This window comes from Notamacropus eugenii, chromosome 6, assembly GCF_028372415.1.
Source record: "Notamacropus eugenii isolate mMacEug1 chromosome 6, mMacEug1.pri_v2, whole genome shotgun sequence".
NCBI lineage: Eukaryota > Metazoa > Chordata > Mammalia > Diprotodontia > Macropodidae > Notamacropus > Notamacropus eugenii.
The window spans coordinates 18,244,280-18,271,572 of NC_092877.1; the positions used below are offsets into that span (position 1 = coordinate 18,244,280).

Genomic DNA, 27,293 nt, shown 5'->3' on the forward strand with positions numbered 1-27,293 from the left:
CCAAAAAGATTGTACTAGTTTGCAAGTCTGCCATCAGTGAGCTTGTGTGCCTATTTCTTAATCCCACCAGCATTGAGTTTCCTTACTTTTAGTTATTTTTGCTTATTTGAAAGGTGTAAGGTGACACTTCAGAGTTGTTTTAATCTGAACATCTTTTGTATATTAATGAGGCCGAGCCTCTGACACTTTTCATAGCAGGCAGACTGGTGAGTTATGTGGCCATAGCCAGAATTCTCTCTTTCACCCCTTTACTCTCTTCTATAACAAAATACTTTCTTTCTAACAGATTTATTCTGAGACATTTTCCAAAAAGGAAATTAAAGCATGTTATAGTCTTTCTGTAGAAAACTCTATTTTCCTGCCCTTTAAGCATTCTCCATCCTCTTAGTTAGCTGCTGTGCTTGTTACATAATCTCTATGCCTGTAGCTTCCCAGCATTTTCACTAAGCATCTATTAACTGATTTTGGTTTTTTGGTCTCTGGGGATACAAAGAATATGAGTCCCTGTCCTTGAGAGACTTAGAATCTAGCTGGGGAGACATAAAAGTATAAGTAATGATACAATATAGTTTTGACAACTAAATTCTGGGAGCAAGGAGATTGTGAGGGGTAGGATTTAAGTAAGTAGAGAAATAGATGAGGGAGGAGCATTTCTGATAGGGAATTGGATTTTTTTGGAGGGGTGGATCTGTACATGCTGCTTTCAGGGAACAATGATAGATCAGTTTGGCTGTAGAATAGTCTATGTTAGATTAAGAGGGAAGTGTAGGGATCAGCCTAAATGCTGTATCGTATAGAGTTTGTACTTCCACCTATAGTCAGCAGAGAAATGATGAACAATTCGGAGCAGGAGGTTGATGTTTGGAAAGAGTATTTTAGCAATATTAATAACACTATGTATCAGCCAGTAGAAGGTATGCGTATACCTATTGACTATTTGCAATCTGTTCTGAGCTAAAAGGAAAGTCAGGGATGACCAATGAAGTAAAAATTTAATTCTTAGATGTATTCTACACTGTCACATCCTATGTTTGCAGCCAGGTAATGAGCATCTTCGTTTGTCTCTGGCTTCTTTTAATTTGCTCAAAGAATATTAATTATGTTTTAATTGTAGATGACATTTTAAATTCCTTTTCTGAATGTTGTAATCACTTCCACCTCCATAACATCTCATTGCTTTCTCACAGTTATTAACCTACTTTAGGCACTCATTAACTCTTGTTTGGACTATTATAATAGCCACCTAACTGATCTCCCTACCTCCAGTCTGTCCCTCTCTGACTCTATCCAGCTACGGAGTCCATATGCCTAAGTCTCAGTTATGCCCATGTCATTCCCTCTGCTCAAGAAACTTGAGTAACTCGCTGCTGCCGCTAGGATAAAGTGCCAGTTCTACTGGCATCTAAAGCCCTTCCTAGTGTGGCTCGCACCTGTCTTTCTAGTCAGTTTAGACAGCCTTAATTTCTTATTAGATTCAGAGACAGATATATCTCTAGATCTCTATAGGACCCTATAGATATAACTGCAGATATATCTATATCTTTAGATCTAGACATCTTTAGGTCTCTCTATAGGTACATCTTTATCTCTGCATCTAGATTATCTCACTCTTTACAGATGTATCAGTGGGCAACTAAGTGGTATAGTGGATGGAATGCTGGGCCAAGAGTCAGGAAGACTCATCATTCTGTGTTCAAATCTGGCCTCAGACACTTACTGGCTGTGTGACTCTGGAGAAGTCACTTCACCGTTTGCCTCAGTTTTCTCATGGGTAAAATGAGTTGGAGAAAGAAATGGCAAACACTCCAGTATCTCTGCCAGAAACAACTCCAAATGAGGTCGTCGAGAGTCAGACGGGAATGAACCACAACACGGATGTATCCTAGAGATCTAGATATCGATGTGTCTCTATATAGATATCTCCAGATCTATAAATTGGTATCTAGAGTCTAGATTTCACAGCTTATAAATCTGACTGTTTATTCCCTCTCTCACACACTGTTTCACAGTCAAACTAGTCTGCTTGCAGTTCCCTTGCCCAGGTCATGTGATTATGTTTCGTACCTCCTTACCTTTGCATAGGGTGTGCCCCTGGGGTGTTCTCCCTCCTGGCTTCTGACAAGAAGCCTTCTGAGCTCTGAAGCTGTGAGTGCTTCCCCAGTGCTTTTGCTTTGACTCAGCATATTTTGCATTTTTGTTATCTGTGCTGATTAGCGCACCCCTAGTAGTGCCAGACCTGGTGCTCAATTAATGAATTAAATTGAGGTCTTTTTTGCTACTGTATTGCAGAGAAAAAATGGCACAAGCATATGACTTTGCTTTGGATAAAATTGGAATGGAAATTATGTCTTATCAGGTATGTTTTGTTATAAAAGTATTGATACCAAATTTAATGGATATAAATAGGTAAAGAAAGTGAGTGAATGACCTTTTGTTTCATTTCTCAGATTTGGGTGGATTATATCAACTTCTTGAAAGGCGTGTAAGTATTTTCAGAATCTCATTTTATGCTTGAACTGTTGTTTTACTGTGATAGCAAAGATGACATGTATTATCTGTCATATAGGGAAGCTGTTGGATCTTATGCAGAAAATCAAAGAATAACAGCGGTCCGGAGAGTTTATCAGCGAGGTTGTGTTAATCCAATGATCAATATTGAGCAGCTTTGGAGAGACTATAATAAATATGAAGAGGTAAATAAACAGTCACTGGTTGGCTACAAAGTAGCCATTGTAGACATTGAAAGTTCTCACCTTTCTAGTGCCTAGACATGGGCATTCCTAATTACTCATGACGAAAGGGTTGCCACAGGGCTCTGAGGAATATTTGAATTTCTGTGTACTGTTGATAAGTTACTTATAAGTATGTTCTGACTGAATACTGTTAAGGACAGTAGAAAATAAACTATGCTGCCTTTGGTTAATATAGACTATGTTGCTGACCTATCAGGAGGACCTGAGATTTATAATGGTTTTCCTAGCCCTAGTGACAATTTTGCCTGAGCCACTCATCATCTCCTCTCAAGGGATAGAGACTAAAGCAAGGGAATGGTTGGTGGGAGCTAACTGAAACCATGGGGCAGTCTGGTGTATGGAAAGAATACTGGATTTGGAATCAGAGGACTAGGGTTCCTCTCCTGTTCTGTTTTATGGTACCTTTGTGACCCTGGGTAAATTGTGTGATGCTGGCCCTCAGTTTCCTCCGTTGTAAGGTGAGAGGACTGGCTCAGATCTTCTCTGATGGGCTTCGGCCTCTTTAGCACCATGTCTCTTTTTTCAAAATTTATTTATTTTTCAATTCTTAACTTTCACTTCCACAAGAATTTGAATTCAAAATTTTCTCCGCATCTCGCCCCACCCCCTGCCCCAGGACAGTATGCACCCCATCCACCCCTTCCTCCAGTCTGTCTATTGCCCACTCTTCTTCCATCCCCCTTCCCCTCTATTTTCCTATAGGGCAAAATAGATTTCTATACTCCATTGCCTGTATAGCTTAATTTCCAGTTGCATGCTAAAATAATTTTTAACATACATTCTTAAAGCTTTGAGTTTCGTATTCTCTCCTTCCCTTCCCACCCACCCTCACTGAGAAAATAAGCAATTGAATATAGGTCCTACATGCATAACAATGCAAAGCTTCCATAATAGTTATTGTGTAAAAGACTAATCATATTTCCCTCTGTCCTATTCTGTCCTTCATTTATTCTATTCTCTCCTTTGACCTGTCCTCCCACAATAGTGTTTGCTTCTGATTATCCTTTTCCCCAATTTGCTGTCCCTTCTATTATCTTCCTTCTCCTATCGTCTTCCCCCTTGTCTTCCTGCTGGGTAAAATAGATTTCCATATCCAGTGAAGTGTGTTATTCCTTCCTTAAGCCAAATCCCATGAGAGTAAGGCTCAATTATTTCCTTTCATCTCTCCCTCTTCCGTTCCACTGTAGAAGCTCTTTCTTCCCTCTTTTATATCAGATGATTTGCTGCATTCTACCTCTCTCTTCCTCTTACTCCTAGTACATTTCATTCAACACTAAATTTTATTTTTGTGGGGTATTCTCCCTTCATATTCAGGTCATTGTGTGCCCCCTGTCTATGTATCTGAGTGTGTATGTACATACATATATATTTTTTTATACATACATACACACATGTACACATACATACCTACACATATATAATATACACATACATACATACCAATACACACCCATATATATATGTATATATATATTCCCTCTAACTACCCTAATACTGAAAAAGATCTCGTGAGTTACACATAACATCTTTCCATGTAGAAATGTAAACAGTTGAACTTTAATGAGTTCCTTAAGGCTTCTCTTTCCTATTTACCTTTTCATCTTTCTCTGGATTCTTGTATTTGAAAGTCACATTTTCTATTCAGCTCTAGTTTTTTCAACAAGAACTTCATTGAAGTTCCATTTTCCCTTGAAGTATTATACTCAGTTTTTCTGGGTAGGTGATTCTTGGTTTTAATCCTGTCTCTTTTGACCTCTGGAATATCATATTCCAAGCCCTCGATCCCTTAGTTTAGAAGCTGCTAAATCTTGTGTTATCCTGATTGTGTTTCCACAATACTTGGACTGTTTCTTACTGGCTGCTTGTGATATTTTCTCCTTGACCTGGAAACTCTGGAATTTGGCTACAATGTTCCTAGGAGTTTTCCTTTTGGGATCTCTTTCAGGAGGTGGTCAGTGGATTCTTTCCATTTCTATTTATCCTCAGGTTCTAGAATCTCAGGGCAATTTTCCTTGATAATTTCTTGAAAGATGATGTCTAGGCTCTTTTTTTGATCATGGCTTTCATATAGTCCAATAATTTTTAAATTCTTTCTCCTGGATCCATTTTCCAGGTCAGTTGTTTATTCAGTGAGATACTTCACATTGTCTTCTACTTTTTCATTATTTTGGTTTTGTTTTATAATTTCTTGGTCTCTCATAAAGTCATTCGCTTCCATCTGCTCCATTCTAATTTTTAAACAACTATTTTCTTCAGTGAACTTCTGAACCTCCTTTTTCCTTTCCCTAATTCTGCTTTTGAAAGCCTTCTTCTCATTGGCTTTTTGGGCCTCTTTTGGCATTTGAGTTAGTCTGTTCTTAAAGGTTTTGATTTCTTCAGCCTTTTTTAGGGGGGTCTCCTTTAGCAAGCTGTTGACTTGCTTTTCATGACTTTCTTGCATCGCTCTCATTTCTCTTCCCAGTTTTTCCTCCACTTCTCTTACTTGGTTTTCAAAATCCCTTTTGAGTGCTTCCCTGGCCTGAGACCACTGCATATTTGTTTTTGGAAGTTTTGGATGTAGAAGTCTTGACTTTTATGTCTTCCTCTGATGTTATGCTTTGTTCTTCCTCATCTGAAAAGATGGAAGAAAATACCTTTTCACCAAGAAAGTAACCTTCTATAGTCTTATTTTTTTCCCTTTTTTGGGGATTTTCCCAGTCAGTTACTTGACTTTTGAGTCCTTTGTCAAGTGCAAGGTATACTCTAGGGATCTGTAGGTTCTCAGTTCCTCTAAGGTGGCATAATCAAGGAAGAGGAGTTTACTCCTCTTGTGGCTTGCGCTGTGGTCTGGTCTTTTCTGCCCAGGATCTGTGGCTGTCCGCAGCCATCACCAGCTCCACCATGCCAGTGCTCCTCCTCACCCCAGGACTGCCGCTAGGGACTGAGACTCAGATCAGCCACTTGATTTCCGCAGGGTCTTTAGGCTGAGGCCTCCAAGAGTGGAGGCTGCTGCCTCAGTGGCTGCTGCTGCCCTGGGGCTGGGGCCAGACTGCACTCCCCTCTCACCCAGGGAAAGAGCTTTCTCACTGACTTTTGAAGCTGTCTTTGGCGTTTGTGGGTTGAAAAATATGGGAACCACAGCTACTACCCATGATTCCGCTCCCTGCTCTGGTCCTGTCCCTGCCGCACCCCCAAGGCTGGGCTGTACTCCACTCTGAGCCCAGTGTGATAGACCTTTCCCGTTGGCCTTCCAGGCTATCTTGGGCTGGAAATCTCTTTCATTCTGTCATTTTGTGGCTTCTGCTGCTCTAGAATTTGTTTAGAGTCATTTTTTACAGGTATTTTATGGGCTATGGGGGGAGAGCTAGAGCAGGTCCATCTTTCTACTCTGCCATCTTGGCTCCACCATTAGCACCATGTCTTAACCAACTAAGTGAACTGCTCTAGTCAGGGGAGGGCACCCATTTTTAGAAGGAAGTTATTCATTATCTCCATGCTTATTTGGAAGCACTTTATAAACTAGTGAACAAAATGTGACCTCATAGGTATCTTTTGTACTCCTGTTTGAATTTTCAGAAAGTCAAAGTTATAAAGAGAGATGCAACAATAAGGAATGAACCTAGGTGATTTGTTTTTAGTGTTGAATGGTCAGCTCCTTCTGTCATTCTTTATGATAGAATTTTACCAGAAACAATATTTTAAGTATGTATCCTTTTTTTATATTCTGTCCTATGTTTGAAGATGCTTTAATCATCCTTAGCTAAATATATCTGAGGCCAAGGTCAGATTGCATAGGATAGTGTGCCTTAATACATCAGAATAGTTGAGGGAAAAGATTTTTTTAAAGTGTAAACTAATGAATGTTAATAATGTAACATTTTTTTGCGCATTTTATTCTAGGGTATCAACATACATCTGGCTAAAAAAATGATTGAAGATAGAAGTAGAGATTACATGAATGCCAGGCGTGTGGCAAAGGTTTGAAATTCAATCTGTATGTTTAGTTTAATAATTAATCGTGAATACGTTGCTCTCAGTAAGGTCCCATATCCAATACTGGAAAGATCGCTGGACCACCCTCTTTATTGGAAAGAGGCCCTGGATTCTAGTCCCAGTTCTAGGACAATAACTGTTTGACCTCAGACAAGTCATCTACCCGCCAAATTTGAGCTTCCTTGTTTGAAAATTGTTAGTATATTGCAAAGTGCTGTATGAATAGAAGGTATTGTGTATTCTTCTGCCATTGCTATTGTCAACCTGGATCAGTCTCTGCTAGAAGCAAATTTTGTTTGGTAAATAAAATGCAAAGTAAATATGTATTAAAAAGTTAAAATTCTTTTTCATGAGCATAACAACAAAGAGGAATACAGAACATGAATGATAAGCAAGTTTACCTTGGTGAGATAGTCTGCCTCAGAACCTTTCTCTGTTTACATATGTCAAATATAATTTTATATTCCTACAATCATTCTGGAGAAAATTAGAGAAAATATTCTTTATTCTATTACTCTTTATTGAAAAGCTAAAGTAGAGGTATTTTTAAAAGGTGAATAATAATTAAGGAGCTCCATTATTTGCTACTGTGATCTCTTAGATCACTCCCAAAGGAGGGGGCTTCAGAGCTGTTCTGTTGGAGCAGTCACAGGACAACACTGTTTTCCTTTGTTACCGCACCAGCAGCCTTCCTTCTTCACTGAAATGTAAAACCCCAATATGTTTTAGCTATAATAAAATGATCAGTATTTCAAAAAGCCTTTTGAATAGTTTATGCATATAAATACTTTCCACTTGATCTATACTTCAAAGCATACTTGGCTCACTAGTGCTCATTTGGGCAATACCTGGACTAAAAGAGGGCTCATACAGAGAAGAGTAAGATGGCTCCCACACAGGGAGGAGGAGGATGAGTAAAGTCCTGAAGGCTTTACATATTTGAAAATAGAATTGACTTTTTTTAAGCCAAGAAAATGGGTTTACTAAAACTTGGTTAATATTTATTTTCTAGGAGTATGAAACAGTAATGAAAGGTTTAGACCGCAATGCCCCTTCAGTACCTCCACAGAATACTCCCCAAGAGGCTCAGCAAGTAGACATGTGGAAGAAATACATCCAGTGGGAAAAGAGCAACCCTCTGCGAACAGAAGACCAAACTCTCATCACAAAAAGAGGTGCCTAACCAGCTCAAAATGCGGGGGCTTTCTTAGGAATTGGGAGAGCATGAGACACATCTTGTGTAGTTCCTTCCACGTGGCTGCATGTGCAGGTAGTCCCTGAGAGCCATTTGTTTGTGGAGTTCAAGCGGCCATAGCCAGACTTCTGACTCTTGTTGTGTTTGAACATTTTCTTATAGTGATGTTTGCATATGAGCAGTGCCTCCTGGTGCTGGGCCATCACCCAGATATTTGGTACGAGGCTGCCCAGTACCTGGAGCAGTCCAGCAAGCTGCTGGCTGAGAAAGGGGTAAGTCAGCTCACGGCTTCTGGGTTATTTTCACTGGGATCGGTGGGACCTGACCGTGCTTTTAACTATGCATATTCAAAGATGAGAATCAGACAAAAAACTTGTTGCATATTTAGAATGCATGTCATTGAGACAGCTTGATGATGAACAGGCTAGACACTTTTAAAGAGTAAATATAGAGCAATGGCTTTTAAATAATTTTATTAATGATGATTCAAATGGCAGTCATTTTTATATGCTTTTGAGTCTTGGAACTAATTATGTTTTAAATCTATTTAGTAATAAATAAGATGATATTTGTAAAGTGCTTAATTAGCTCAGTACCTGACACAGAGTAATGTTTAATAATTGTTTATTCCTATCCCCTCCCCCTCAATAAAATGTGAACTTTTAAGCTTTTTACAAAATATAAATCCAAATATTTGTATTTATGCATAAATAAAGAAAATAGGATAAAATATATTAATTAGCTGCTTTCTCAATTGTGTCAAAATAACTGAAGGTGAATTTTATTTCTTACCCTCTTTCCTCCATAGGACATGAACAACGCTAAATTATTTAGCGATGAAGCTGCTAACATATATGAGAGAGCGATTAGCACTTTATTGAAGAAGAATATGCTTCTTTATTTTGCATACGCAGATTATGAAGAGGTGAGTTAAGGAAACAAATGTTTAAACATTCTTCCTAAATGTGTAGGAAATATTTCATTTGTTATTGCAGTGCTATTTCCAGCTATCCCCTTTGCCTTATTTACCCTTGTTGAGAGGGAGAAAACTGAGTGAAGAGTTGTAAACCCCTTGCCTTTTATGTTTACTTGCATGTAAAACAATATCTGTGGGAGTAGTTCTAAGAAAGCCTGTAGGGGCTGAGCACAGGGCCTGGAGCAGTCGGTGCTTAATAAATGCTGATTGAACACTGCTTAGAGGCTATGGATTTAGATCTGTGTCGTGTCCATTTAACATTTATTTCCAAATCTTTTCTGCTACCTCAGAGTCGAATGAAATATGAGAAGGTGCATAGCATATACAATCGACTACTGGCCATTGAAGACATTGACCCAACTCTGGTGAGTATTAGCTTTTACGCTTTCTTTTCCTCACCTTTATATTCTTTTAGAGTTGTTTGTTTGTTTCTTTGCTTGTTTTATGAAATAAGAGGCATAAGCAGCCTGTCAAACTTCCAGAAGAGCTCAGCAGACAGCCACTCTAGCCGGCTGCTCCAATGCTGTCTCCAGGGCCTGTGAGAGGGGAGGTGGCACCAGAGAGTTTGGGTTAATAGCCTGTATTTTGCTCCATAATGAATAGAGCGTGAGTGAGATTCCAGTGTGTAGTCTTTGGAAATCCTTGTATCTTTAGCACCAGGAAAATTAATTGATGGAGTTAAATGAATGCTACAGTATTTACATTGGAGAGTAGTATTCCTGTTCAACACTTAAACGCTACTTAAATGATTTAAGTTAATACTTACATGCTGAGTGGATAACATTCTTATTTCTGGGAAGATCAAGATTGCTACCTTCTGAGTAAGTTAACTGAGAAGGGAATAAAGTGTGATTCAGACTTTTGGATTCTTCGGGCCTTTATGTGGCATTATTATACGCCAGTATGTTCTCAGATTTTAGGAGTGATTTGTACAAATCCCTTAAATCTATATAGGTATATATCCAGTATATGAAATTTGCAAGACGAGCAGAAGGCATCAAATCGGGAAGGATGATATTTAAAAAAGCAAGAGAAGACACCAGAACACGCCATCATGTCTATGTCACCGCAGCATTAATGGAGTACTACTGTAGTAAGGTAAGTACTGAAATGTCATTATAAAAAAAAGTTTTAAAAAATTTCTTCTGTTGAGAAATATTTCTGGAGTTGAAAATCATCATAGAATTAGCTATTTAGCTTAATTTCTCAGTATTTGAAAGAGTCACTCAGGATCCATGTTGTGAAATCACCCCGTAGTCTAGGGAACAGATAGGTGGGAAATCTCAAGGATGACTTTGTGAACATTTTCTAAGTTGTGCGTCACGCAGCCCATTCAGAATGGAGGCTGATGCAGCTCTGTCATTTTCATTTAATACTAGTTTCCTTGCCTTGCTCATTGGCCAGCCATTTTTTGAATCCATAGCAAATCATTTGAGTTTGAATTAGGGTTTTTTTTTCTCTTTCTCTCTAGGATAAATCAGTGGCCTTTAAGATTTTTGAGCTGGGGTTAAAAAAATATGGGGACATTCCAGAATATGTATTAGCCTATATTGACTACCTGTCTCACCTCAATGGTAAGTAAATGCTGGAGTCCGAGAGGAGGACTCACATGTATTAATTACCACTCAGCAGTTTGCAGAACACTTTCCTTACACCTGCCCTGATATGGAGGAGGAAGGGAGGTAACACCAGGATTGGAGGGAGGCCCAGCACCAGAGGTCTGGGCTCAAATCCTGCTGCCAACCCTGGATTGCGCAGGACCCTGGGCAAGTAATTTTCCTGCCCTGAATCCATCTGTGAAATGGTGACCCTCATGGCACCTGTCCCAAGCTGTGCTGATGATCAGATGCGATCCTGCAGGCAAAGCACCAGGCAGCCCATAAAGTCTGTGATAAACAGGAGCTACTCTTGGCTTCACTGCACAGATGAAAAGACTAAGGCTCAGAGCAGTCCAGTAACTTGTCTACAGTCCCCAAGCCATGATAGAAGCCCAGGTTTCTTGGCACCAAGGCCACCACTGTAACCCTCCACTTCCTTCTATGAAATTATCTGAAATTAGCCAGCTGAGTTTGTTTCCTTTTCTAGTGGAGACCTCAGAGACAGAGAGGAGAAAAAGAGAGAGAAAGAGACAGAGACAGTGAGAACAGAGAGACTGAAATGCAGTGACAGAGATAGAGAAAAGAGAGGAAAAGGAGAGGGAGAGAGAGAGAGAAATAGAGTGACAGACAGAAAGACAATGATAGACAGAGAGGAGAGAAAAACTGAGAGCAGAGAGACAGGAGAGAAAGAGAGGAGAAAGAAAAAGTGAGAGACAGAAAGGCAGTAACAGAGAGACAGAGAGGAAAGGAAAAGCAGAGAGAAAGAGACAGAAAAATACAGTGATAGAGAGGAGAGGGAGAGCAGAGAGACAGAGATGGGGAAGAGACAAAGAAAGTGACAGAGAGAGGAGAGAAAAAGAGGCAGACAGTGAGAAACAGACAGACTGAAATGCAGTGACAAAGACGGAGGAGAGCAAGAGAGAGGGAAAGAGTGAGGGGGAGAGAGGAGAGAGACAGAAAAATACAGACAGAAGGAATGCTTCATGGGCATGTTGTACAAGGCTTATCTTTGGCAAGAAGGTGGTTCCTCAGAGACTGGACCAGGAGAGAATGGCTGAATTTATAGGCGGTTAAAAGAGATGAGAGCATCATGACAGACGCTTGACCTCTTTTCTGGTGAGGTGGAGGGGCAGCCATCTGCTGACACGGGAGGGTGTAGGTGCAGTAGAGCATAAAATCATAAGAAGGAAGAGGAATCGTGTATAAAATTGTCAGAAGGAGCCAAGGGTCACTGCCGTGTAGCACAAACAGTGATGGCCCTAAAGTCAGGGCAGGCCTGGGCCTGAACTCTGACCCTAACGCTTACTAAAATCTGACCTAGGATGGGCAAATGACTCTACTTTCTTAAACCTCAGTTTCTGCATCTGTAAAAGGGGGATAATGAAACCCATAGCATCCCACAGGGCTGTTGTAAGGATTAAATGAACTAATGTGTATGAAGGGTATAAAGCAATCTAGAATGATTAGCTGTTATTAAAAATGCGTGAAATGGGACAAGGAAGGCCCATTTGCTGCTCTGTTTATCTTGCATCCTGATTTATAATGAATAAGTATCCTCATATTTTATTTTTAATTTTATTTTTATTTTCAGTTCTGAATTTCTCTCTCTCTACCCCCTCAAAAACCTTATTATTCTCTGTTGAGCTTGTAAAACTTAAAGTTACAGCAGCAAATAATACTTACTTTCAAAAGTATCATAGAGACAGTCTAACTGTACCCCTTTTCTCCTGTCTTTAATATAGCAACTACATGTACAAATTGTCATATTTCAACTCAGGTATGCTGCGTTGGCTGGTCAAACAATTAATTATAAGACTGTCTAGAAAACTACTCCTAGAAACATCACCTCTGCTCCCCCTACCTCCAATCTCCTAGTCTTTTGGAAAAAAAGAATTAAAAACTGGTTAAATTTGAAACCTGTAATCCTTTCCACATAAAAAATTTTTAAATCCAACCCTCCAAAAATCCTATTTTGTTGATGATTTTTGTATTGAAGTATAAAATTGAACATTTATAATTTTATTAGATTCATAGTTTGTATACTTAGAAGATTTGTCAGACTTTATTTGCATTTGATTATGAATTTTTTTTTTAATGGTTAAGAATTAATTTTAATCATTTTTTTCCTCTCGAATTCCCTTAGAGGACAATAATACCCGAGTTTTGTTTGAACGAGTATTGACCTCTGGAAGCCTTCCACCTGAGAAATCTGGGTAAGCTTTGCCCAAAAGTGATAGGCCATAAAGACTACATTTACCCAGCCATTTGGACTTAATGATAAATTTCTGTTTAAGCCTAGTTTCAGGAAAAAGAAATACTTTTACAGATGAATTCATATGCTTTTTTTCCACACAAAACAAAAACCCTATAGTTTGTCCATGTGGGTCCAGTTTCTAGAAAACTTGTCCAGTTTTGGTGCCCATTCATATCTCACATGCTTTGTAATACCTAAGAAACTTTGCTTCCTTTGAATATACTATATTTTGGGATACTTTTTCCACTAAACATCTTATTTCACATTGTTTGGATTTGCAAATTACCTTACTTCCTTTTGAAAATGAGGAGGAAAAAACTTAAGAATATTCCTTATTAGTCTTTCAAATCGTGTTGCTTAGAGCAAAATAGAAGGACTTCCGATGACTTCTCAGTCTCTTTTGCTGGCTCATCATCTGTATCATGGCTGCCTCCCAATTATGGGTGTTCCCCAAAGCTCTGCTCTGGGCTCCCTTCTCTTCCTTCTTTTATCAGCAGTGCCCTCCAGTTGGGCTTCCCAACTCCTCTCCTCACTCCCATCCATCTTCCCACTGCTTCCAAAGTGATTTTCCTTAAGCACAAATCTTACCCATGACATTACTCAGTCAACCTCAGGGATTCCCTCTTGGTTCGAGGATAAAAAATATAAACTTCTGTGTTTAGCTTTTAAAGGCCTTCACAATCTAGCCCCAGCCTTATCTGTCCAGTCCCCTTAAGGATTTCTCACCTCCCAGCAACTGCTGTGCAACCACGCCGTCCTTCTCTATTCCTCCATCTCTCTTCCAAGGTTGTCCCTCGTTCCTGAGAAGCACTCTCTCCTCACTTTCGCCTCCTAGAATCAGTCCCCTTCTTCTTTGAAGATGCTGTTCAAGCATCACCTTTGGATGAACCTTCCTGATTCTCCCACCCCTTAGTGCCCACCCTCCCTAGCTGGTACATTTCTTGTTTTGAATCTTTTATATTTAAACTGTGTATTCTTATGGAGGGCGTCTCAAAGGTCTGAGTGCCCTTCTAGGCAATGTAAATGCTGAAAATGGACTTACGCTCATTGACAGTAGAGACTGTTTTCTTCTTTCTTTTTCTGCCTTTGGGCCTGGTACAGAGTTGGCACTTAAATATTTATTAACTTTCACTTTAACTTCTGTGACTGTTCTAATACCTTGGTGCCATATCCCTAACCATTTCTGACCCTGGAACCCAAGGTCAGTGCAGAGATGTCCATTTTAATATTCTCCCTGAGCAGAAGTCCTTCCAGGCCATCCTCTCCATCTGTACTTTATTCTGCTTTGATAGACAATTGTTCTGCTAATTGTTTTTATTTTTCTTTTATCTGAGCTTGCATTCTTCAAGGAAGTACAATCAGTAAATTCCTTCAGCTTTTGTCTTGATGTCCAATGAATTCTTTTAGCATCAGAGTCCAGGTAGTTCTGTAATATTCTATCCTTGGAGGCACAGGAGAAGATGAGTTTGGGGGCTGTTAGCCCAAGTTTTGGGAATTTCATGCATTCAATTCATACAACTTAATTGACTCTGCTACACTCCAAGAGTAGGTTGACAAAATGTCCTTCTCTAGGGCCCATGCAGCATGAGGAAAGAGTGATTTTTAAGTACATTAAATAGTGACTATACGTGGTTCCTGCATGAACCAATTTTGTAATGATTTTGTTGCTGGAGACAACGGATTTTGAGGAACAGGTTTAAGCAGCTCACTTGTACGGCAGCACATTCAGGAAACCTCTCTTTGCCCATGTGGCTGCATCAAATTCTTTGTTTTTGGAGAGGGGCATGTGACCACCACTAAGAGAGCAGCTGACAGATACCACCTCCTCCCTTGAGGCAGGTAGCTGGGCTCTCCAAATGAATCATCTGGCTGTCTGGAAGTGTCCACATTGTCAGCTTTGAGGAAGACTGTCGTGTTTTTGTTATGTAGAGATGGACATTAGCCTGCTTTGCTAACAGAATAGGGCAGAACCAGTGAAATGCTGCAGCAGCTCATCCTGGCTTCCTGGAGCCAAATTGCCACATTTTCCATGTGAGCATTTATACCCTAGAGATCAACAAATGCTACAGTCAAGGATTAATTTATTGTTGTTGACAGTCTAGACTTAAGAAAATAGTGGAGAAAAAGTATATCACACACATTTGGAGGGGAGCCAGTTATTGAACATTTTCCAGTGCACCTGTGCTATACAACCCAGGGCAGTTCTCATTGATTCACTTAATGGAGAGATAAGATGATACTTTCCCCTCCCCATCCCAAATCTAAAATTCTCTGTAATCAAAGGACCTGTCTGGTGTTGGGAACTTATACCACTTTAAGACTAATTTCAGAACTACACTACTCAACAAAATCTGCAAACGTCCAGTTTTTTAGGCCACAGGCTGGCTGTCCTGCTCAGTGGGAGGCTACTGGGTGACGCCCAGAGGCCCTTGGTTTCTGTCTAGCTCCCAGCTGGGTCGAAGGGGTGGTGAACTCACTCACTGCAGAACAGCTGCTGAATAGGGACACGGGAAATGAGAAGGACCAAAGATGCATTAGAATATGCATTAGGAACTACCTCTCCTCTCCTTTCTTTTTCTGGGCAGAGAAATATGGGCCAGATTCCTTGCTTTTGAAAGTAACATTGGTGATCTAGCCAGTATCCTGAAAGTAGAGAAAAGACGATTCACAGCATTCAAGGAAGAATATGAAGGCAAGGAGACGGCGTTGCTGGTCGACAGGTACAAGTTCATGGATTTGTATCCCTGCTCTGCCAGCGAACTGAAGGCTCTTGGCTACAAGGTAGGTGCTAGGGACTGCGTGCCTGGGCAGGTGTTGTTTTCTTCCTCTCAGCTCTACAGTTTCTTGAGCATTAAACCATCGGAAATACTGAAAATGAATTCTGTTTGCACCTGGCAGCAGACCTGCCCAGCTCTCTCTTGTCAGTACCCAAGGACGCAGAAGTCACATAGAATGGGAGGTTTAAAAGGAAAACCAAAATGCTATTAATTCCCAGATAGTTCAAACTGTTCTTTTTTTTAACTTTAAAACATTTGGGGGAGGGGGGGCGGGGTTAATGGTTCAGATGCTACTCATAAAATTGATGAATCAGGCTTAGTTGTGGCACATAATAAGTGCTTAGTAAATGTTTATTGATTGGTTGATTGAAATAGTTTCTGTATTATGGTTTCTAAGATGCAGTAAAAAGGAAACCTTGTCCTTCCCTTACATCTGCAACATTTAATGTCATTGGGGCATCTGAGCCCTTAGAGCAACAGGCAGGGGCCTCCGAGGCCCTTGTTGAAATGATCTGATCTGAAAGACACAGAGCCAATGCAGGGCGAGGGAAGAGTGGGACATGAGGCCACCCAAGAAGTCGCTCATGTTTAGAAAATTTGTTTAATTTTTTCCTTGTGCTTCTCAGGAACAGAAGAGAGACTTTGTCCTGGGCCATCTAAGAGCGATTAGAGTCAGGTGATGTGTTAAAAGCACCCGTGAAAAGTTTCTTTATTTCATTTTTTTCAAAAGTGCAAGGGACAAGAAAATCAGCCGATGATTGGTATTTGTTAATGCTTTTAATGCACAGCTGCCCTAGACCTGTCAGGATGGCAGGCTGAGCCAAGAGTTTGTTGCCTACATGTAGTACGTTCATGTAGGATATTCACTTCTGGCTAAGTCACCTCTTAAGGAGAATTCAAGAATGTTTGGACATAAGGTCCTATATTTGTCTTTCCTTAAAAAAATTCCTAAAGCTTTTTTTCTTACAAGAACCCAGGACAAATCTAATCTGCATTCTACAAATGGGAAAACTGAGGCTAAAGCTGAATGCCTTGCTCCATGCTTTCACTGCTAGTAAGAATGAGGTGGGATCTGAATTTGTCTCCTCAACTTGGAGTTCAGGCCCCTCAGAGCAAACCCCACAGTTTCCCTCGGAAGTCCAGAAGTATCAGGCTGGAGTCAAGGAAGTCTTTAAAACAATTGTTATGGTCTTAGCATTGTCAACATGAGCATGATGTAAAACAAAGAAGATTGGATATGAAATGGTGAACCTGTTACAATTTATCTTTAATGTGTACACTCAGTTTGAAAGGGTGATAACAAAATTGCCACATGGCCCTTCTGAACTTTATTATATTTTTTAAATGTTTTCTTGATGCTTTTATTTATTTATTCATTTATTGCATCTCACTCACCCCCATTCCCAAATAGAAGGCCTCTCATAAGTAAATATAAGGCAGAACAATCCATCATATTGAACATACATGAACACATGTGTCATTCTTTACTGCTGGTCCATCACCTCAGCATGGAGGGTCAGGCAGATCTTGAGAGTCCAAGATGCTCCCATCCCCAACTGGTGTTAAAAGTTGTGCCTACCAATGAAAAGTTTTTGAGAGAGAAATTTACTAGTTTACCCAAAGGGGAAGAAAGGATTCTTTAGGCTGCTGCCAGGGGCTGACAATGGTGCCTTGCTTTATTAATTCTTTTTGTAAAGGCATCTTAGAGTAATGCGAAAAGCTTTGGATTTGGGCTCCAAAGACCCGGCTTTGAATTCCAACTCCCTATGACTTGGGCATGCTACTCCTCTCTGGCTTTCAGTCTCCTCATCTATGAAATGAGATTAGATGAGATGATCTGTTAGTACCTTTCTGGTTCTAAAACCTGTGATCATAGTGTTATTCATGGAGGATATTTCTCCAATATCTGTCAGGTAGTTAAGGAAACTGACTTGTTGCCTCTGTGACATCTTCATAGGATTTTGCCAATATCTAGATTGGCATTTGGGAATTTGATTGAAAGAGTAAAAATTATTCATTCAAAATCAAAGTCCATAAACTTTAAACAAGTAGGTTTGAATGAACATTTTCTTTAAGGCATCAGGCAGATTTTCTATTTCCATTCCAGGTTTTTTGGGTCAGAGAGCACTTTGTGAGAGATCTTGAGTAGTTCTCCTGGGAGGGAAGAGGTATAAAAAGAATAAAATATCACTTCACCTTCATTGGTCATTTTCTTTTAATTCCTGTAAATCCAGGGAGTGGAACACTTCAAATTTCAAAGTAGCTGGTATTTTAAAATCATGCTATGGTGAAGCAGAAATAGAGTTTTGTTCACAAGATTATAAAATCACACCCCAAAGTAGCTGCTAGACCTTCGCTCTCTGGGGAGAGCTTTGCCACAACCAGCACCAGTCAGGGTCTGACTTTCCATGCACTTCCATCATTCAGCCGCCTTCCCTAGCATCAGGTTTTTCTTGTAATTAATCTACACTTTTCCTGCAATTAGATCTTCTTTCCCCATGTTCTGATTTCTGTTTGTAGAACTGCATGCCTGTCTCCACACCCCCACCTTCTAGTTCAGGACTCTCTTGTGCTTTTTCAGGATGTCTCTCGGGCCAAGCTAGCGACCATCATTCCAGACCCCGTGGTAGCTCCTTCCATAGTGCCTGTCCTTAAAGATGAAGTGGACAGAAAACCTGAATATCCCAAGCCAGACACACAGCAGATGATCCCTTTTCAGCCGAGACATTTAGCACGTAAGCTGTGGCCCTTCCTGGACCTGCATGTTTATTTTCAGATTTTAAAATGTTTTAAATTTGGGGGGGTGGGGTGAGATGGGGCAGTGTTGGGGAAATAACAACCTAAAATGAATACTTGGAGGGAACATCTTTTGGCAAGGACGTTTAGGCATTTCTCAGAAATGCTGTTGAGTAACTTACTTTGCCTGCGCGGCCTACCAGTCTACTCACACTTCCTGTTGAACAACTCCATGAAGCTCTGTGGACAAGTGCCAAAGGAGCCGGCCCATGCTCCAGGCCCCCTACAGGCCACAGCTGGGATTCAGGGTTGGGATCTCATCAGTGTAGCCGCTCCCTCTAGTGGTAGAGAAAGAAACCTGCCTGCCCTTCTCCCTGCATCCTCCTTGTCCAGGTCCCTCTGCTGGAGTGGCTGGCCAAACTGCCAGAGGCGGCCTCTCACTTTTTAAATATTTCACGGGGACCAGAGCAGCCCGAAGACCATCTGTTCCTTATCTACTTGGTTGTCATAATGGCTCTGATGCTTGCTCACCTGCCTCCCAGGTGAGGTCCCACATCTGTATGGGGGCAACTGGCTCCACTATCCAGCTGAATCTTGTGGCCCACCTGCGTATGCATGTGAACAGAGTGTATAAAGCATCTGGAGATACCCTGGAGGCAGCAAGGATTTGTACAAATCTGTACACTCTGAAGTCTACCAAGCCTTTTTCCTGGTCATCTCACTCTCTTCTTTCCCTTTCAGCCCCAGGCTTACACCCTGTGCCTGGTGGGGTGTTTCCAGTGCCACCTGCTGCTGTAGTTTTAATGAAACTCCTACCTCCTCCCGTCTGTTTCCAGGTTGGTTCAGTTTTTTCTGTTGGTATCAGGCCTCACACTTTGTGAAAGGGGAAGGGGAAGCAACATTATTTTTCTTGCATTGCTTTGGATTAAAACCTGTTCTCCAATATAGGGTCCTTTTGTACAAGTAGATGAACTGATGGAAATTTTCCGAAGATGCAAGATCCCAAATTGTAAGTTCCCAAAGCACAAGCTGTGCACAGCTGGGCTGATATGGGAGACTAGAAAGATTCTTAGCATTCAAGCAAGGTATGAGGTTCCGGGCAGGCCAAGCATGAACTGCGTGCACCTCACCTGATACCAAGTCAGATGCCATAAAAATGTATTGGTTTTTTTTCATTTTAATGTGAACATGAATGAACACATTTAGTATGTGAAAGTAATTTTTGTTATTTTAAATGGAACTAAAGTTATTTAAAAATTTGTCCCTCCTTACGAAGCTGTTGATGAAGCAGTGAGGATCATTACCGGAGGAGCCCCAGATCTGGCTGTGGAAGGGAATGGCCCCATGGAGAGCAACACCATGCTCACCAAAGCAGTCAAACGGCCCAATGAAGATTCAGACGAGGATGAAGAGAAAGGTGCCGTGGTGCCCCCCATCCACGACATCTACAGAGCCCGACAGCAGAAGAGAATACGGTGAGACGAGGGCAGCATTCTCACAGACCCCCCTCTGCCTCCTGTATCTGTTTGAGACACAACGCTTTGTCACGAGCTTCTTGGGGACAAAGTGATGCTGTCACCGGTGCCTCTCTCTGTTCAATGGTTCTCAATAAAAACTTTACAAGCCAACTAGAAGGGTGGGTCTTACAATGTCGAGCAGACATATGCTTGGAACAAAACTAGGTTTTCAAAAATGGGGAAACAGTGCAAAATGTCTGAACGCATTTTGTTCCCTCTTCAAGTGTGTCTAGGGATTCACTTGAAGCCTTGTTGGTTTTCAACAGTTTTATTTTAAAAACTGGATGGCTTCTGATTGTGAAATATTCTAATTCACTTGTTCTGGAAGTTACTCTGTTTGCTCATGTAAAGTCCTGCCTTATTGTTTGTTTTTATTTATGGCAGAATGTATGGAATCTGTTTTGTAGTTTAAAAATGGAAAGAAAAAAACACCAGTTCTTTTAAGAATAAAAACATCTCTAAAACTCTGTGCCTCAGTCTGTTTTTATTGAGAAGCAACTTCTACTTATCTTATGTATATCATGCAGCCAAAGCCCTTTTAAAAACATATCAATAATACTTTTTTTCATTTAAATTTTATTTTCAGTTCCAAATTCTCTCCCTCTCCATTTCCTGCCTACTGAGAAGGCAAGAAATAAGACAGTCATCATACAGATGAAATCATGTAACATGTATTTCCACATTAGTCTCAATGACACATTTAAACACTTGGCAGTAGTCAGTCATCCTTCAGTTTCTGTGTCTAATGCAAAATCAATACACACTTTACTCAAATGTCTTGTCTTGACTGTCCTGAGCAGAATAGCATCTATTTCCTTCCACAACAAATTCAGATTTAATTGTGCCATATCCTTAAAACAGCTCTTGAAAGGCATCTCATGCCAACCTGCCACCATTCTAACCTTTCACCAACTACTTTGTTTAACTGGCCCCACAAGCATGCTAGAATGTTTCACTACTGTTTTTACATTAAAATAAAATGACTTGGGAAAGATATTCAAACCAATGCTTCACCTGCAGATGCCCACTTCAGAAGACCAGTTTAGTAGGATGGTATGTTTAAAACATGCATATTCAGTGTCAGCGATGTTGAACTGATGCTCACAAAGTTACTTCCACTTATAAAGTTCAATTCCAACAACAACCATGAAGGTTTTTTGGGGAACAGTAACTGTTGAAGGGATGGTTACAGCAGCATTCTGACCTAATAGTTCACTTCTGGATAAATTAATATATTTTGCATTTGACTGGCAGCTGAGCATAAGACATTACAATTCAGAATGGAAGGCCGTAGCCAAGAGAAAACAGGCAGAAAGACGGTTCTATCACATGATTACTGGGCATGCACCACACAATTTAGATATAGCAATTTATCATTGAAATCTTAGACACAAAGTCTCACTACTGCAACTGAGCTTACACATGAAAAACAGAAAGACAATTTAACACCAATTTATTAAACTATTTTCTTACAAGTCTATATCAAGCTAAGTATATTAGGTCACTATAGTCTTATCATGTTTTCTCCAGTTAAAGCTAAAGTTGTCAGAATAAAGCAGATGACTATAGTTCATATTTTGCATCCTCTTAAGTTTGGAGGGTGTGGAGATGACAGCATCCTTTTCAACCTATGGTTCTTATGGTTTGGTTTGTTAGTCTGTCTACAAAGTGTCCCAAATGTAGACAGAGCCCCTACCTAAGAACCTCAAAGGCACAAGCGGTACCACACAGCAGAGACTACAAGAAAACACAGAGCAGAAGCCCTCTTGGAATGGGATGTTGAAGGAGGAGCCAAACTGATAGCTCAGGACTCCTGTGGTAGACCATGGGACTGGGGGCTAGTTTCCCTAAGGACCCACTTTTGTGTCAGTGAAGGACTACCGAGTAAAAATCCCATCTCTGACTCTGTTAATAATGTGGCAAAACTCTTTTACTCTCTCTGGGCCTCAGTTTCCTCATGTGTAAAATGAGGAGTGGGGCTGACTTCTGAAGTGCCCCTACTCTGGAGCTCTGGTTCTATCGACAAGGCTATAAAAACCCAATATGTCAGGGAGGGAGAGAATTTGGAACTCAAAATCTTAAAAAACAAATGGTAAAAATTGCCTTAGCATGTACAAAACTATAAAAAACCAAAGTGACAGGGAGAAAATTTGGAACTCAAAATTAAAAAAAAAAAAGTTAAAAATTGTTTTAACATATAATTAAGAAAATATAAATTTTTAAAAGGCAAAAAAAAACCCCCAAACACTCTAAACTCAAATGAACATTGTGCAACAAGGTAAGGTATCCTCACTGGCCAGTGGAGACTGCCCTTTGGATGATCAGGGCCAACGCAGACGTCTAGGGTTATATTTATTTATGATGGTGTCTACAATAACTATTCCTCAGCTTTTTTTTTCTTTAGAAATTGTTCATTTTCAAACAGAAAAGAAATTCTTTCTTGCAGGAAGAAAACTTCTTCATGTTTTAATTCAGAAGCCATTGCAGAGTTTTATGAATATTTGATAACTGAATTTTTACGTAAGTGCAAGTTGACATTTCTCAGCAAGTAATTAACTCAAAACTTCTCTTTAAAAGCTTAACCCTCAGTCTCTCATGGTGCCGTCATGTTAGCTCTCTTGTGGATACGAGCTTTTTCACATGGGTTACCATCAGACCTGATTGCCAAAGAAACAAAATTTTTCCAAACAAGGTGTTCAGGAGACTAACATAACTAATTTACAGCCAAAATAAAGGACTGTGAGCTCCCCAGCCAATTCATAATGGTTCCAACAATACGGCAGAAAATAATCTCATTCACTTCCATTGGCATTAGTATTGGTGTGATGACTGGGGGCCTTTAACTTTTCTGTTCCAATTTAGATGCCGCAACTATAACTCAGATGACAAAGAACAATTAAGTTCACAAGTTAGCCCTGATTACAATTATATTCCTAAAGTGAACAGTTTGTTTAACTAGCAAATGAAATAGCTGTTCGGATTTCAGCATACTAAATTAAATAACATATTTCGTTCTTGGCAACAAGCCTCAGCCACCATTTTGTTCATTTGCTTTCTAACCAGCTAATCAGATTCGCTCTGGCATTTTTAGATCCAGCAGCTAACATCTAAACCAGCCCTGAAATAAATAGTAAAACATAAACAGTAAAATACATTTAATTTAGCAAATGCTTATTGAATTCCATTGTGGTAGCATACTAAAATAACAACCACAAATACCTGAGAATTATAACACCTAGTATCTATTTTTTTAGGCAGCTGATGTTTACTTAACATTTACTCACCTTCTAGAAACCTAATTAATAGGAGATGCCCTGGTCAAAATTCTGCAGACCAGTGAAGCTGATATTCCAAAAGATTTTTTTAGAACCCTGTAAGACTGCTTAACTGCAATAATTATAAGAAAAGAACTTGTATTTAAATACTCCCAGGTCACTTGGGTCCATGTTCTCGCTGGTATGGGTACCTGTTCCCCTAGTGTAGACTGAAAGCCATCCACCCCGTGGGGCCATTCTTTTCTATATCTTGGTGCAAATCCTCCAGAGACTTGTACAAGTATGTAAGTAGTAGCACTAACTACGCATCAGAGTTCATAGTAGTGCCCACAGGGAATGGTCTTTAATGAGAGTTTCTATAGCTTCCTATGCATGGACCACAAGGCAAGCAACAGTCCTTCAAGTCCAGACCAGGTGTGTCCCACAGAATGAAATGTCCCCGATGCAGGAGGTTTGGTATGCAGTTCAACCAAACCCTCCCATGACACCATGAGACATCAGTGAAAATTCTGTTACTCAGACAGACCATCCTCTAAAATGGGCATCTTGAACCCAGCCCTAGGGACCCTTAATGCACTAAGCACCGTCTAGAAGGGCCTGCCCCATTGTCTCTGGCCAAGGCAGTTAACTAGGTTAGGCCAGTGTGATGAGGTTACCCTGGCCCTTTGTTGATAAGAGGGAATTGGGTAGAGGAGGAGGGATCTCTTTAGAGAGACCCGAGGCAATGGAACAGCGTTGGCTGCCGCTCTAGAGTGAGGAGCATGCCCACTGATCCCAGGATCCCAGAGCTAAGGACTCGATGTCATCTGGTCCAAGGCCAGTGTTTGCCAGGGGAGGGGCTCATGAAGGCCAAGTGACCTGCCTGGGATCTTACAGGCAGGAAGCATCAAAGGTGGGATATGAACCCAGGCCCTCTGACTCCAAAACCAACACTCCTTCCACATTAACAGTGTCTGTCCCTGCCAAGGTGAGCTTGGCCAGAGAGGTTAAAAGACAAAAGAATTAAGCCTCCTCCACCTCCCCCCACCGTGGCATCAGTAGGTACAGGTCTGGCTTGTCATCACTGTGCGATGACCCAATTTGGCCAAACGATGCTTTTCTTTTGGCAACCGAAAACCCGTCATGGCTAAAGGGTTTGTAATGTTACTCTGTCTCGGTGTTAACTCTGAGAATTCTGGAAGAAATCTAATCCACAGATCTTCGTACAAAACCACAGAAGAAAAGGCATCCAGGAAACCCCAGAGACATTGGGATGCTCAACTCTGCTCATCAGAGAATCATGGATCCTCAGTGATGGCGGAGACCACAGCAGCCATCTAGTCTGACTCCTCTTGGCATGGGAAATGACTGGTACCCCCAGCCAGTCTCTGCAACCTTCCTGTAATCCCCTAGGCATCCACATTCAAAACCATCCCACAGCCCCCTGAGGAATCACAGCATTGAATGAGAACTCGAACTCCAAATATTTTAGGAAGGTTAAAGAGAATGTTTGTGCCCCTACCCTCAAGTAGAACCATAGGAAAAGAGTCACCTGCATTGTTCTGGTGGCTTTATTACAATTGGAAGATTAGGGCCTTAAGCATCAGGAGGAAGAATCACCCATCAGGAACAGAGGCTCAGAAAGCTGCTCTATCAGGGATTTCCTCCTTTTGCTGGAGGAGAGTCACCGGAACCAGAAAAGAAAGGCTCCTGACCTCCTTCTACCATAACATTGCTTAGTTTGACCTCTGTGTCATTACTCAAAAGCATCCCTCTGGTCTTTTAAAAATACCCCCCCACACTAGGCAGTGCCCAGGTCCTCTGGTGCCTCTTTATCACTCGGTAGTTTTATTTGGAGAGTTAGGGGTTTGTGAGAGGAAAACACCCTGGATTTGGAGCCAAAGGACCTGGCTGCACCTCAGACTGCACTGCATGACGGCCCCTCTGACCCTGAACAAATCACTCCCCTCTCTGGGCCTGTTTCTTCTACACAACAAAGAAATTGAAGCAGATGACTGCTTGGTCTTGGGCTGAACAAGAATTTCACAGGGCCTCCTTTCTCTCTGAGATGCCCCCTGCAGGCTTCCCATTCTCAGGCACCTGGATGTTGGGCCCCCAAAGGTGCTCAAACTTAGTAGCCTTTGTAATTGTTTTCCTTTATAATTGTATTTAATTAAAAGGTCCTGTTATTCAGCTCTCCTTTCCCATCACCCTGAATCCACTGCTGCTGTGTGCTCTTCCAACAAGAAACAGGAGCTAAGATAGCCCTGTGTGTCTGGATTTCACATTTTAAAGCTGTCACCTACTACCTTTGTTTCCTCCTCTGCTCCTGGGGCCCCACCTGAGTCCTTTGTGCAAACCCTGGGAACTTCTAAAATCTCAGCATGCCAAGGGGTAGGATTGAGGTGGCTCCAGCGGCTTGGGTGTCGATCCCTTCGGGTATCTTCCTCTCTCCTGGCTCCTTTCCTGCAGCACCTACCTGCCCACTCCCTTCTGGAGCTCCCAGCTGCTTCTCTAAAGCCCTTTACCAGCCTTCCACCTTCCAATGTCTGGCCCTTTCTGGAGATGTTTCTGAGTATATCCCAAACTCCTGGTTCCTTCCTGATAGCCAATGGTCCGATTTAGCCCTAAAATCCTATCCTTTCCCTATTCTCCCCAGTGATTCCACAAAAAGTTATTTAAAAGTTGCCTTGAATGACATCTTCCAAAGCTACCTTTAGACCTCAGTAATCAGGGGAGTTTTGGACTTGGAGCCCAGAGGACAACCCCCTTCCTACAGCTTGTTCCTGCTGTTACACCCTTTGGGGCAGAGCCGAAACTAACCCCAGATACAAAAGGAACTTTACACCATCATGGCCTACACCAAGGGGGCAGCGAGGCCTGTCCTCCTCCAAGGTCTTGGGCCAGGTAGGTCCCAGTGGGCAATGATGCTGGGTTATGAAGTACATATACTTCAAATGCTGAGCCCCTGAGACAAGCAGAGAGGAACCTTCTCACTGTCCATGGTACTCTTTATTGCCCAGGGGGCAGGTTCAAAGGACAGCCTATAAAGCTATTGTGGTGTTCCAGACAAAGGCTGCTTAGACACCATGCATCCCATATAACCTCATCTACAAGCACTTAAAAGCATTTGGTGAGCTCAGAAAATTCAGCCCTCACCCCTGGACATAGGACTCGCCACTCCCACCCTGTATATTGTACTAGAAAGTAAGAGCTCAGTCTTCTATCTTCAGAGTGATATCAAATTTACATCTTTTTCCCCCTACAAATGAACCTCCTCTAATTCCAAGCACTCAAAAGAGTCAAAGAAACAACTTCCCCAGGCCCCAAGGGTCTGATTTGTCCCTATCCAGGCTTGGGGTTCGTTCTGTGGCAAAGAGTAAGTTCCTGATAACCAGAAAAAAATTCTTTAGACAAAAGAGAATCCTTCCAGTGCCCAGAGGGCCTGTTTGACCGGGTAAGGACAGAGCCCTGGAAGGAAAACCAGGAGAAACAGCAAGGCTAGAGGTAAGTTTCCCTGTGGTACAGTTCCACCCCTGGGCTCTCCAGGGGCAAGCTTCAAGAGCCCGCAACATGATGGGCTTGCCCTTCTCCTGCCTATGCTCACTGAGTGTCTAGAAGAGAAACTTCCCTGGCTCCAGGAAAGACTGGGAGCCTTCGAGCTGCAAAGGTCCATCCTGCCACGCAAGAGGTGGGGTCAGCTCAGCTCCTTCCAAGCCCAGCATTCTCCTGAGAGCTCACAAGAACGGACATTCCTTTGGCTTGTAAACATCCACTCATAAACCCGTACAGCCCCCCAAAACGGAATTCTGAGCACGGTTCCTTCTTTTTTGTTGTTGCTGTCCTATGGTGACGTTTTCCCTTTTAGAGTCAATGCTGAGAAAGAGGAAGGTATTAAAGAGAAAGCCATTTTCCAAAGCAACGTTACAGTAGAGAACAGGGGTTGGTAGCCAACTAAATAAACACTGCTGCTGCTGCTGGCAGGATGGGGACCCTCTACAAGCTGACTGAGACGCGGGAGCCCTCTACCTTTAATATCTTACTGAGGATAGCATCATAGTAAGGACTGAAAACCATCCTGTTATAGTTGACCAGGCGAGCAAACTTGATGGCCACCTCTTCCAATTCTTTCTGGATAGGGCCTAAGCCCCCAGGAACTGCAGGGAGTGACTTCTGGAGACTGGAGGCAAGGCAAGCCTCCAAGAAGGCCTGGATTCTGGCATCTGAGATGGAGACAAAAGAGAGGTGACCATGACATGGG

General features: G+C 41.4%; 2 protein-coding genes across 4 annotated transcripts in view; one reads left to right on the forward strand and one right to left on the reverse strand.

Moving 5' to 3' along the window:
- Positions 1-20,242, forward strand: part of CSTF3 (cleavage stimulation factor subunit 3) — a 78,265-nt gene extending 58,023 nt beyond the window's left edge. Inside the window, exons 6-21 of the mRNA XM_072619222.1 lie at positions 2,290-2,356; positions 2,448-2,482; positions 2,567-2,693; positions 6,633-6,710; positions 7,738-7,900; positions 8,083-8,192; positions 8,729-8,845; positions 9,187-9,261; positions 9,851-9,994; positions 10,368-10,470; positions 12,638-12,707; positions 15,334-15,529; positions 18,107-18,260; positions 19,003-19,097; positions 19,210-19,270; positions 19,538-20,242. Coding sequence (XP_072475323.1) covers positions 2,290-2,356; positions 2,448-2,482; positions 2,567-2,693; positions 6,633-6,710; positions 7,738-7,900; positions 8,083-8,192; positions 8,729-8,845; positions 9,187-9,261; positions 9,851-9,994; positions 10,368-10,470; positions 12,638-12,707; positions 15,334-15,529; positions 18,107-18,260; positions 19,003-19,097; positions 19,210-19,270; positions 19,538-19,740 — 1,798 coding nt within the window. The 3' untranslated portion in view covers positions 19,741-20,242. The remainder of the gene's footprint in view (positions 1-2,289; positions 2,357-2,447; positions 2,483-2,566; positions 2,694-6,632; positions 6,711-7,737; positions 7,901-8,082; positions 8,193-8,728; positions 8,846-9,186; positions 9,262-9,850; positions 9,995-10,367; positions 10,471-12,637; positions 12,708-15,333; positions 15,530-18,106; positions 18,261-19,002; positions 19,098-19,209; positions 19,271-19,537) is intronic.
- A 1-nt stretch (position 20,243) lies between these two features.
- The window catches only part of TCP11L1 (t-complex 11 like 1), a 47,772-nt gene continuing 40,722 nt past the window's right edge, over positions 20,244-27,293 (reverse strand). For all 3 annotated transcript variants that reach the window (XM_072619225.1, XM_072619223.1, XM_072619224.1), the window contains one exon: positions 20,244-27,255. In XM_072619225.1, the coding sequence (XP_072475326.1) occupies positions 27,029-27,255 (227 nt within the window). In that variant the 3' untranslated portion in view covers positions 20,244-27,028. The remainder of the gene's footprint in view (positions 27,256-27,293) is intronic.